The following is a 13,532-nucleotide window of genomic DNA, read 5'->3' on the forward strand; positions in this document are numbered from 1 at the left end:
GTGCAAGGTAAACTGGGCTTTCAGGTAATCATAACATTGAATTCAATTTAGTCATGGAAAAAATGAACATTTTACCCTTTGCAGCTGTCCGTCTGCTTCTCTTTTAATCGATAATATTGGCAACTGAGCTGCTCTCAATTCCACAAAAATGATTTTCCAAAACGGTAATGGCTTGAATGGCTGATCTTCCGTCTTCATCAAATATTTTCAATTAAATATATTTTGAACATGTCCAAATAGGGCGGTATAACTCGGTTGGTAAAGTGGCCATGCCAGCAACTAGAGGGTTCCAGGTTCGGTCCCCGCTTCCGCCATCCTAGTCACTGCCATTGTGTCTTTGGGCAAGACACTTTACCCACCTGCTCCCAGTGCCACCCACACTGGTTTAAATGTAACTTAGATATTGGTTTTCACAATTTAAAGCACTTTGAGTCACTAGAGAAAAAGCGCTATATAAATATAATTCACGATTTACAATATGTCCAGATGGAGTGGGGAGAATCATAGCTTGATTGGTTCCAGACTTGTGCCCAAAAAAAAAATGTTTAACACTAGAAGACCCAGGATTTTTTGCTCTACCTATAAAACCCAAAGGGCAGCTGATCGGCTGGAAGACCCCCTGTGAGCCTTACTTTTGTTATGTAAATGGGGCAATCACTGGGGGACTACAAGAGGGGACATGCTGAGCCACTTCACTCAAAACACCTTGACATTATATGGGGGACGGGGAGTATCATATAGGAGCTGCTAACTGACTGTCTTTCACCAGTTTCCCAAGGTGGCAGCCTGGGCAGAACATACATTACATTTTGAGCTGAATCAAAATTTAATATATGTAATATACTGAATGTAGAAGGATGTATAAGTTATCAGGACCCTACAACACTGGGCATCCAACATCCCCACCAGAAGTGAAGTGAAGTGAATTATATTTATATAGCGCTTTTTCTCCAGTGACTCAAAGCGCTTTACATAGGGAAACCCAATATCTAAGTCACATTTAAACCAGCGTGGGTGGCAATGGGAGCATTTGGGTAAAGTCTCTTGCCCAAGGACACAACGGCAGTAACTAGGATGGCGGAAGCGGGGATCGAACCTGCAACCCTCAAGTTGCTGGCACGGCCACTCTACCAACCGAGCTATACCGCACCAGACACATAGGAAAAGTAAAAGAACAGAACCACATAACAAAAAACACTCAAAATCTGTGCTAGCCCCACCAGTCATTTACAGAATTGCTCATCAAGTTGATATCTATCTGTACAAGATAATGATTTATTTTATGTAACATTTTTTTCAAACTGAGATACACCATAAACGTATTTGATTTGTTTCATTTTAGAATTTGTATATTCTTTTTGCCTGTTTTGCTCTTTCCCTCTATTTTCTTATTTCCTGTCTCTCCCGGTCTCAACTCATAGATAACCAGACTGACTGTTGCTGTTTGCCCATACTGTAATGTGATGTTATGCCAAATATATGACATTATATGTCTGATTTCAAAATACCAGTTATGGATTTGAGCTGTGCCAGGTTCTGCTCAACTCCTTAGGTCGCCTTTACGCAGAAGACAAAAAACATTCACACCTCAATTCTCAGATGTGCTTGGAGAGTGCTCCCAAGGGGCAATGCCATGCTAATGACCAATGTCACCATAATGGCTCATGTGACTGCAACCTGATTGCCTCGTGTACATAACAAAAGGAGGGCTTTCCAGCCGATCAACTGACCTGTGGGTTTTATAGGTAGAAAACCCAAATGGCTGCTCTCTGGGTCTTCTAGTGTTAAAGCACTACAAGACTGTAGAAACAATACTTCCTCGTGTGGTATTAAAAATGTTTCATCAAATTTGTTGTTGAAATGTATAATGTCCAAATGTCCATACGCGTCGCACAAATTGCTTTCAGCTATTTTTATTTTCTTTGCATGTAAAGCAACAGCAAGGAATTAGGGGTTAAATCATCAAAATTAGTCCCGGGTGCAGCCACTGCTGCGGCTCAATGCTCCCCACACCTCCCAGGGGGTGAACAAGGAGATGGGTCAAATGCAGAGGACAAATTTCACCACACCTAGTGTGTGTGTGAGACAATCATTGGTACTTTAACTATAAATAACTAAAGTTTGAACAGCTCTTGGCTAATAGACTCATGCTCCAGCAACTGTGTTAGCTAGCAAGTGTGCTACAATGCCCTGCAAATGCTGTGTCTACTTACAGCATGTCACGCAACACTAACCAGAGCATTTACATGATAGTTTGGCTGTTAGAATCACGTTTGAAGCGTTATATATGATGTTTGCAATATTTGATCCTGTATTGGATTGGACCATACCCACTTTGTATTCTTGATTGTAAAAATATTAGTTTCACAATATGCTCTTTTTGTTTACAGGATTAACCTATGAGGAAATGTGCAGTTTTGAGCCACGGATCTTTGATGAGGATGACATGGAATAACGCAGTGCCTCCTTACCGGCACACCGACAGCATCTGACAATTTGTACATTTGCATTAGTGTTATACTCTCAGACACACAGTGCCAGCCAGCATGTTATTACTCTTTAACTATCGGAAGGAAACATCGAACCACTAATTATGATGTTGCCTTTTGACATCATATAAAGTCATTTATCTTTTCATCTCGTCCCTGTTGGTTGATTTTGACATATCACTGTGACACCTAGATGCTGAAAAACCTGGACCTATACAGCTGTGCTATTTTGTTTTTAAGATTTTTGTGAATACAGTAAGCATTTGTGTTTAGCAGTAAAAAGTGCAAATGCTAATCTGCCTGGGTTCCTACAATAACTGAAGACATGGTAAGCGCGTTACATTATACCATAAATATTTTACCAAATTTTAAATGCAGCCGTTGTTTCCAAATTTGTAAGCCATGTTTTCCTAATTTTAGAATTCAACACATTTTCCCAGTAAAGGGCTTCACGTAATATTTGTATTCTATCGATAATATATATATATATTCTGCTTTTGTAGGGAGGGTGCATAAAAAGGCACCCATTATAGAAAGGTAATCCAGACTGCATACTCTGCTGAAGAATGTGCACATGTGCCATATTTAAAGTTGTTTTTGTTTTTACGATTTTCTGTCAAAAATTGTATTTGTCTGCAATGTTGTGTGTTAGCGGTTTACTGGTATTTTTAAGTGTCACGCTCCAATAGAAATACTGCTTAAATGTGTTTAAAGAGCTATTTCAGATCTATTTATACGTTGCCGAGGGTGTATTTATGAATTGCAAATGAGAAATCCCATAAACTATTTTCAGTCCAAAAAGTGAAACTACTCCTGAGTAATTTGTTTAGCAAAATAAAGACTGTTTTCGAAGACTGTTCTGTTTTGTATTTTCTCTACAAATCTTGCTGGACTCAATAAAAAGTTGTTTGAGATTTCACCTGTTACAAAACTGATTTGTGTTAAAATATAGGAAAACTCTGGTCAGACGTGTGCACAACAGAACATCCATCCATTCCTACCGCTTATTTCCTTCAGGGTCGCGGGGGGCGCTGGAGCCTATTTAAGCTACAATCGGGCGGAAGGTGTTGTACACCATGGACAAGTCGCCCTCATCGCAGGGCTAACACAGATAGAACATGGTTGACCTTATGTTTGAATTATTTTATCATTCATGCCTAATGCTGAAACCACATAAACACATACCTGAAATACGAAAGACTATTTGAGCTTGAGAGAAAAAAAGCACTTGGAACAAGTTATGTAGAATGGTTATTGTCGTAAAAATGCAAGGTTTTGGCATACGGCTGAAGTCGCTTGCTTCGGCGAACAAATGCGCATGCGTGGAAGATTCGGTCACTGGCGGTGTAGCTAACAGCCAAGCTACGATTCCAGTCAACATGGAGAAAAAAGGTAAACGTTTCTCACCGAAACGCAGCACTTTGTATACTTAGCACTCGTCAACTAAAGTAACGTCATTGTATTCGACGCTACGGCGTGTACAGAAAAGTTCATTGGACACAAAACGCATGTAAATGATTGAATTGAACAGGACTGGATGTTACGCACTGTTAGCCGCGGCGAGCTAGCATTAGCCGTGTCAGGATTAGCTCGCTAGCGTCTCGCTTTTTCTCTTGCATTCACGCCACGTTTGACACCAATATGCCCTTATTTCATTCTCTGTGCAATTGTTGAAACAACCATTTGTACTGGCTTAATGGCAACCTTTGCGGTGTCGATGACCTCGGCACCTGGGCGGGGAGTTTATAATGGTGTAATAAGAGCTTTAATTCTAATATGAAGTTGATAGACTACAAGTCGGACAGAACGTGAAATGAGTTTGGATTCCAAATGAGTATGCATGTAAATATAAAATAACACCTTTTGCATGAAGACTTTTTGCCTGGAAATAGTTGTATCGACTCTTGATGGGTGTATCAGCTCGCAGTACACGCAAAATCATCAAGCCATCCATTTGCTACCGCTAGTCCCTTTCATATGAATAAAAAATGGTTTTCTTCTTTTTACAGTTTTGGCTCTTCAGGCGAGGAAGAAACGGGGTAAAGCCAAGAAGCCTTGCAAAAAGTGAGCTGTCATGTTTTGCTTACTGCCATATTTGCTTAAGATGACTCTCGCCAGATCCTTGTAGTCCGCTGATCTCCACACAAGGATATGGGCTGTAGTGCATTCTTCCCAACCCTCTCGATTTTCGTGGGAGACTCCCAAATTTCAGTGCTGCTCTCGAAAATCTCCCGTGGCAACCATTCTCCCGAATTTCTTTTGATTTCCACCCGGACAACAGTATTGGGGGTGTGCCTTAAAAGGCACTGCCTTCAGCGTCCTCTACAACCTGTCGTCAAGTCCGCTTTTCCTCCATACAAACAGCGTGTCAGCCCAGTCACATAATATATGCGGCTTTTAAATGATAAATGGGTTGTACTTTTATAGCGCTTTTCTACCTTCAAGGTACTCAAAGCGCTTTGACACTACTTCCACATTTACCCATTCACACACACATTCACACACTGATGGAGGGAGCTGCCATGCAAGGCGCTAACCAGCACCCATCAGGAGCAAGGGTGAAGTGTCTTGCTCAGGACACAACAGACGTGATGAGGTTGGTACTAGGTGGGGATTGAATCAGGGACCCTCAGGTTGCGCACGGCCACTCTCCCACTGCGCCACGCCACTTAAGTGAATGCAAGGCATACTTGATCAACAGCCATACAGGTCACACTGAGTGTGGTAGTATAAACAACTTTAACACTGTTACAAATATGCGCCACGCTGTGAAACCGCACCAAACAAGAATGACAAACACATTTAGGGAGAACATCCGCACCGTAAGACAACATAAGCACAGCAGAACAAATACCCAGAACCCCTTGCAGCACTAACTCTTCCGGGACGCTATATTATACAACCCTCGACCATCTCCCGAATTCGGAGGTCTCAAGGTTGGCAAGTATGCTCTAGAGCATTGCAAACTCCTTCAAGACAGCAAACAATTATGAACAAATCAGGATAGCCGGCAGGGAATTCATAGATGTGACGTAGCGCCGAAGCGACCGTTTGATTCAAACAACAATGGCGGGACGCAGCGAGGAGTCGTGTGCTGACATTGATTCTGCCATTGCAACTGTTTTGCGACATAGATCGTCAACTGACATTGCTGCGTTGTTTCAGTAAAAGTTCTCCCAACTTTTCGCTCTGTCGTTATCCAATTTGTCGGCTGTTCTATTTTGAATTTCCCAGCGTCGCTCTCATCAACGTCACAGGTTGATTTCGATGTGAGTGCTTGAAGTAGCACGTCATTCAAGATAACGGACAAGTGGTTAATCCAATCACATTCTGATTGGATAAAAACTCTATAAACTAAAAACAAGAGCGCTGGAAGGAGCATAATACATGACATGAAAAGAATTTGAATTATTTTAGATATTTAGGGAAAGTAAATTAAAAATTTCATTTATTGTTAATTATGATCATGATTTCTGGTTATGTTAGGCCAACAGAGAAGGCCTCACTGGCCGTGACGGCACACCACTGCGTCTCATGATTATGGAAACTTAATAATAGACAAAAAACGATTAATGGGCCATCCAACATACATGAGATTTCAGGAGCTTGTAATGGTGAAACCGATGAGAAGCGAATGAATGCAAAAATGAGCATGTCTATTAGAAGTTTGGAATGTCCCTGTGTTTGCTGCTTTTTATTTGACAGTGCTAGTATGCCTGGTCAATAATCACTAAACTAAAAAAATAAGGCATATTTGATTTTTGACGTAATGACGGACCAAGTCACATAATTGGCCAATAAAACTGAATCCGCTCTTAAACTTAGAATATCAGGGAAATTTACATAAATGTAAGTGAAATGTTGTCATTGTGAGGAAAAAAAACATTTGTTTGGGAAAATAATGTGCCCAATATCACTGATTTATCCCCGACATACTCCGCTCCGTGCTGAACCAGACAATGTGGAGACGGTCACATGAAACAGCGTCTAAACTACGAAGCAAGAGGTAGCGAGAACAATTCATACACCCACAGCACATCTTATCTGTTTGTGTTGTTGTGAACAAAACCATCGATGTAACATCAAATTGCAAACAGTGGTCACTACTTGAGAGGCGCGCTCTCTTCTTTTTTTTTTTTTAAAACAGCCTCAAGTGAGTTGCCTCTTTTCTTGTCAAGCTGAGAACAACAGCACACCACACTCCCGCTTCACAATAATAGTATGGTGCGCAACATCTGATCTGACTGTGCTCCCGCTTCACAATAATAGTATGGTGCGCCACATCTGATCTAACAAAACAACGGTTTCAAGAAAGTACCTTGCACAATGTACCTAAGCACTTATTGATACATTAACACAATTATTATGCTTTGACTTAAATACTGGTCAAAATTGTTCAAACTTGTATTGTACCAATAAATATGAGGATTTTTTGCATTTAATTAACAAACATTTTATTTTACACATTAAGCACACACTCTATAATGGTAAAAACAAATGTAAAAGGTAAAACAACTGAATTAAAAAGGAAAAACTATTTTTTTTTGTATTATATTGCTATTGTTATTGAAGTTATTGTTATTGCTAGGCCTGGGAGATATGGGCCTAAAATAAAAACAGTTTTTTTTTTTCACCCAAAATTTGATTTACGATTTTTTTTTAAAAATTTCCTACTTTTTAAAATACATTTTGAATACAAATGACAGAGAGAATTCAAAATAAGTTTTTCTTTTATTTAATCAAAAAGTAGTAGTTTGAAAGGACAGCATCTTACTCTTGGGAAAATTCTAATTTGTATAATGTTGTTCTTTTTAGAACAGATATAAATTATACTTTAGGGACGGCGTGGCGCAGTGGGACAGTGGCCGTGCGCAACCCGAGGGTCCCTGGTTCAAATCCCACCTAGTACCAACCTCATCACGTCCGTTGTGTCCTGAGCAAGACACTTCACCCTTGCTCCTGATGGGTGCTGGTTGGCGCCTTGCATGGCAGCTCCCTCCATCAGTGTGTGTGAATGTGTGTGTGAATGGGTAAATGTGGAAGTAATGTCAAAGCGCTTTGAGTACCTTGAAGGTAGAAAAGCGCTATACAAGTACAACCCATTTATCATTTATTTACTTTTTATGAAATAATTTTAAAATAATTAAATTAAGAGCTTTCCTTGGAAAGCAATAGGGTTTTATTGATTGATTGAAGCATTTATTAGTATATTGTACAGTACAGTACACATTCCGTACAATTGACCACTAAATGGTACCACCCGAATACGTTTTTCAACTTGTTTAAGTCAGGGTCCACGTTAATCAATTTAGGGCTGGGCGATATGGATGTAAAAGTATATCTCAATATATTTGTACTTAAACTCAATATTCGATCTATATCTAGATATATTTTCCAGTGAAAATATTTATAAAAAGATATTCATTTTTGAGCAAAATTTAGTGAATGACTACTGTATGTAAGCTGTCAGTGGTACTTTTATTAAACCAGTTAGTCAAGATGAGTATTAAAAGCACAGAAAATAAACTATTGAGGTAGCGCAGAATTACATAAAATGAATAAAAAGAAAAAACAAGAATATACCTAGAATAGAAACACCTTCTTTCTAGATAAAATAAATAACATAGTTGTGCAAATAATACAAAATGTATCAACCTCAGATAAAAAATACTTTTGCAGTCAGGCACTTTTTAATTTCTAGTCGACGATGTAATGGACAGTCACACATGTACGGTTCTGTGGTCAGCGCCAATTAAGTGACTAGACTTAATTGTGCGACTATGATCTTGTTGTTTTTTTCAAAATGATTCAACTCTTCAATGTCAAAAGATAAACTGTAGAAATAATGAACAAAATGTCAGCTACTGCCTTGTTGAAAAACACCAGTGAAAATGAAAGTTAGCATTTAGACAGGCAATACTGTAGCAGAAGTCATCACCTGTGTGTCGCAATCCTGTCCATTTATCCATTTTCTAGCGCTTGTCCCTTTTGGGTTACGGGGGGTGCTGGAGCCTATCTCAGCTGCATTCAGCGGAAGGCAGTGTACACCCTGGACAAGTCATGTGTGTTCTTAAATGTGTATTCCATGTCTTCCATGCCAAGAGCAGTTTGGATTTGGGCTTGCATGGCAAACAACTCAAATCAATGTTTTGCACATTGTTTTATCCAGACTTATACATTTGTCCAAATGTGGCCAAGTAGACACATTGTGGGTTTTCTGGACGTCGTCTACATCGCTAAAAGAAAAATCAAAGGAAGAGAAACCCTTTGCAATCTTCCATTGATCCATTTTCTACCGCTTATTCCCTTTGAGGTCGCGGGGGGCGCTGGTGCCTATCTCAGCTACAATTGGGCGGAAGGCGGTGTACAGCCTGGACAAGTCGACAACTCATCGCAGGATCAACACAGATAGACAGACAGCAGTCACACTCACATTCACACACTAGGGCCAATTTTAATGTTGCCAATCAACCTACCTTTGCAATTTTCCACTAGTTTTTTTGATCTATATATCGCCCGCTTGAACATTCCCTCTTCTTCTCCGACTCTCTCGTCGTCATTTGGGATGTCTGTTGTGGTTTCTCTTCCTGGTTCCATGACCCACCCGTTCTTGCCTCTGATTGGCATTTCCCTTATGTTTTGCCCTACTCTTAACCAATCGTGACTCATAGAAAACCAATTAACCAATCATGGATGTTCTTATACGTAAACCAACCAATCCTTATGAAGTTTCCCGTATATGTTGGCCCCTTGCCCATGGAGTTACTACACCAGTCCACTTCTTTCTTTCTCTTCTCCCTCTTTCTTCTTTTGTAGAATTTAACTGAGCTAACCGCTACATGGGTCTAAAAATAGCTAAGCTACGGAAATCGCTACTTGTTTAAAAAGTAGAGAAGCTACTGCCAAGCTACTGGGAAATGTAGTTAAACAACTACGTAGCTTCGATTTTTAAGTTAATTATTTTTAACGGAAACCTCCAAAAACATGCACCTTATGATAGGTTGACTGGCAACACTAAATTGGCCCGAGTGTGTGAGTGTGAATGTTGTCTGTCTATCTGTATTGGCCCTGCGATGAGGTGGCGACTCGTCCAGGGTGTACCTGCCTTCCCCTCGAATGCAGCTGAGATAGGCTCCAGCACCCCCTGCAAAACCCGAAAGGGACAAGCGGTAGTAAATGGTTGGATGGATGGAAAACTGTACTTTTTACCACTGCAGCCGTGAACCAGAATGGATTATCAGAAAACTTACTAATTATGGGAAAACCGTAGTTTTTGGCGAGAATGCAGAAGTTGGCATTTTACTTACTAGTTGGTCACTGGCACACGGGTCGCTGGTGGCACAGTCAGACTCCATATCTACTTGTGTGTTGTTGTTGTGGGTCAGTGCAGTGGGTGAGAGAGGGCACGCACATCTTGGAAGAAGGAAGGAGAGGGGTTTAATGACTCATGGAGTGTTGCAGGGGAGAATCAAGGAACACAACAAATAAGTGGCATTTGGTCATTTTAATGTGAAAAAAATTATATAGATATCACGATATTTTCTAAACTCACATCTTGTTTAAAAAATATTGATATATCTTACAAATCAATATATTGCCCAGCCCAAGGAAGCAATACTTCTGCTTCAATAGACAATGTTTGTTAACAAAAATGTAGCATTGGACAGTTTGCATGCAAATAATCTCTAACATTGAGGTCAATAAAATTCAAGCTTCTGTCCTGAATAACATACTTCTGTAAATAAATATGTAGTATTGTATCCAAATAAATAATGAAGTAAAACATTGAGAAGACTACAGTTTTTTTCAGTGAGTGGATAAAGTAAACGCAGCCTTTTTCATTCACACATCTTGGAGGTGCGCAGAGCAGCTGCTTTTGTGATCGCTCAACGCATTGTGATTCTTTCTCATCATACATGGTATCATCATACATACCTGGTGCAAATGACTCCACCATGTTAAGCTGCATTTTAGCCTGTAGTGTGTTTGTTGTTGCGTCTTGTTCGCCTCATTAACAGTAGTATTTCCTGCCCTCGGCTGGAAGCTTCGGTTTCAGATCCTGGAACAAGTTTTTTGTACTGGTGCCTTTTTGAAACAAACTTTGCACCATGCAGTCACTTGTTCCACGCCTGTTGCTGCACATTTAAAAAGATCAGATTCCAATCGTATTCACACTACTTCCTGATGTTGTCCGATTCTGATGTGAAAAGATCAGATTTGAAGCACTTATTAGCCTTTGGACTGGTGAAAAATATCCGATAGGTGACATTTGAGGGCGAATAAATCCAATTTGGTGTGCAGTGTAAACGCGGCCATAGTAACAAAGCATTGCATGCACATAAAGATGAAAATGTTAATCAATACCGATTGTTTTGGTTTCTGTGAGGATCTACTTAATCACGCAATCAATTGCATTCTTTGGAGTACTTATGTAACAGCCTGGGCCATATTTAAAACGAAAGGATGAAAAAGCCCACATCAGCCCACCAAAGCATTGTGTTTCATTGAAAACAGCATGTATCGCTTTTAATCCTATGGTGTGCATTAATCACAATGATGTTCAGAAATCGACAATATAACTACAATATCACAGCAATATTGTGCAAATTCCTTTCATTAGGGTGAATAGAAAAGAACTATCCATCCATCCATCCATTTTCTACCGCTTATTCCCTTTTGGGGTCGCGGGGGGCGCTGGCGCCTATCTCCGCTACAATCGGGCGGAAGGCGGGGTATACCCTGGACAAGTCGCCACCTCATCGCAGGGCCAACACAGATAGACAGACAACATTCACACTCACATTCACACACTAGGGCCAATTTAGTGTTGCCAATCAACCTATCCCCAGGTGCATGTCTTTGGAAGTGGGAGGAAGCTGGAGTACCCGGAGGGAACCCACGGGGAGAACATGCAAACTCCACACAGAAAGATCCCGAGCCTGGATTTGAACCCAGGATTGCAGGAAAAGAACTAGACACTTTAAATTTTCAGTTTTCACTAATAAGCGTCAATATTGGTCTGTAGTTCTGTCTTTTCCCGATAAGTTATGGCTCTGGTTGACCTTTTGATAACTAACTAAAGTGTCTCCTGCATATATTTCTTGCCTTATGACAATATTCGGCAAATATTATAAGGTAGACAAAGTCTTTTTTTGGAGCACTATTTATCTAAAGGAGTACAGATATCATTTGTTTTTTTTATAGTCGTGTGCTAAAATGTCAGAGATGAAAAAATAAGTGGTGAGGTATTTGGGAATCAGTGGCTTGTCTTTGAGGTAGAGCAGAGCAGCTAAGCGACAATTTAAATGTGAACTGGACTTTAGCCTCCCACTGTGATGAGCAGCTAATCTCCTTCCTGGAGAAAGTAACATCAGGTTGTATGGCTTTCAGGTTAATTATTGCAACTTTTGTATTTTTTTTTAGAATGGCAACGTTTGGTTTCTGTTAGTTTCTGAGTCCATTAATCCATCCATTTTGTACTGCTTGTCCTTTTCGGGGTTGCCAAGGTGCTGAAGCCTATCCTAGGTGCATTCGGGTGGAAGGAGGGGTACACCTTGGACAAATTGCCACCTCATTGCAGGGCCAACACAGTCTACAACAAGGGTGTCAAACTAATTTTAGTTCAGGGGCCACATGAGGTAAATCTATTCCCACGTGGGCCGGACAGGTATAATAATGGCATAATAACTTCAAAAATGCAACTACGACAACTTCAGATGGTTTTTGTTGTTTTACTTTGTAAATATCACAAATCATAAATAAAATGGAGCAGTTTCAAACACACCCTGAAGAACACAATGAATTAGACGTAATATCAGTTTATCTACAAACCCCGTTTCCATATGAGTTGGGAAATTGTGTTAGATGTAAATATAAACGGAATACAATGATTTGCAAATAATTTTCAACCCATATTCAGTTGAATATGCTACAAAGACAACATATTTGATGTTCAAACTGATAAACATTTTTGTTTTGCAAATAATCATTGACTTTAGAATATGATGCCAGCAACACTTGACAAAGAAGTTGGGAAAGGTGGCAATAAATACTGATAAAGTTGAGAAATTCTCATCAAACACTTATTGGGTGTGAGTTTTCCTTGCCCTTATGTGGGCCCACCGAGGATGTGGTAGTGGTTTGTGTTGTGGTTTTTGCAGCCCTTTGAGACACTAGTGATTTGGGGCTATATAAGTAAACATTGATTGATTGATTGATTTGGAACATCCCACAGGTGTGCAGGCTGATTGGGAACAGGTGGGTGCCATGATTGGGTATAAGAGCAGCTTCCATGAAATGCTAAGCAATTCACAAACAAGGATGGGGCGAGGGTCACCAATTTGTAAGCAAATTGTCGACCAGTTTTAGAACAACATTTCCCAACGACCTATTGCATAGTGCAAGGAATTTAGTGATTTTACTATCTACGGTCCGCGAAGAAGTAAAACTGATGTGACGTCATTTGCAACTAGGGCTGGGCGATATGGTTTTTTTTTAATATCTCGATATTTTTAGGCCATATCGCGATACATGATTTATATCTCGATATTTTGCCTTGGTCTTGAATGAACACTTGATGCATATAATCACAGCAGTATAATGATTCTATGTGTCTACATTAAAATATTATTGTTCATACTGCATTAATATATGCTACTTTTAAACCTTCATGCAGAGAGGGAAATCACAACTAAGTCTATTGACCAAAACTGTATTCATTAAACAGTTAATAAGCAATGGCACAAACATTCATGTCATTTCCAAAACAGAAAGTGCAAGATTGTCAGAGACATTTTAAGTGTCAAATAAAAATGAGCTGCATAATAGGAAATCAAATAGTGTTTGTCCTTTGCTATGTGGTAGGTTACTACAGACGTTATTAAATTCTGTTGCTGAATTTTTTTTAATACGGTGTTGATCTGGAAATGTTTGCCTCGGCATTTTGTTGATGTGGGCGTGTGGCACCGACGGAGATGTTGACATGCAGTTTCAAGCACTCCTCATTCTCTATCAGGTGACTTTTCAAATGATGCTACATATTAG

General features: G+C 39.9%; 2 protein-coding genes across 8 annotated transcripts in view; both read left to right on the plus strand.

Moving 5' to 3' along the window:
- Nucleotides 1-3,341, plus strand: part of mapk14a (mitogen-activated protein kinase 14a) — a 41,370-nt gene extending 38,029 nt beyond the window's left edge. For both annotated transcript variants that reach the window (XM_061903535.1, XM_061903534.1), the window contains exon 12: nt 2,391-3,341. In XM_061903535.1, the coding sequence (XP_061759519.1) occupies nt 2,391-2,455 (65 nt within the window). In that variant the 3' untranslated portion in view covers nt 2,456-3,341. The remainder of the gene's footprint in view (nt 1-2,390) is intronic.
- Nucleotides 3,342-3,776: 435 nt separating this feature from the next.
- Nucleotides 3,777-13,532, plus strand: part of srpk1a (SRSF protein kinase 1a) — a 31,410-nt gene continuing 21,654 nt past the window's right edge. For 3 of the 6 annotated variants that reach the window (XM_061903529.1, XM_061903530.1, XM_061903532.1), the window contains exons 1-2: nt 3,777-3,881; nt 4,499-4,553. In XM_061903529.1, coding sequence (XP_061759513.1) covers nt 3,869-3,881; nt 4,499-4,553 — 68 coding nt within the window. In that variant the 5' untranslated portion in view covers nt 3,777-3,868. The remainder of the gene's footprint in view (nt 3,882-4,498; nt 4,554-13,532) is intronic. The other 3 variants (XM_061903531.1, XR_009807151.1, XM_061903528.1) reach the window with 3 other exon arrangements.

This window comes from Nerophis ophidion, linkage group LG06, assembly GCF_033978795.1.
Source record: "Nerophis ophidion isolate RoL-2023_Sa linkage group LG06, RoL_Noph_v1.0, whole genome shotgun sequence".
In the NCBI taxonomy this organism is placed as follows: domain Eukaryota; kingdom Metazoa; phylum Chordata; class Actinopteri; order Syngnathiformes; family Syngnathidae; genus Nerophis; species Nerophis ophidion.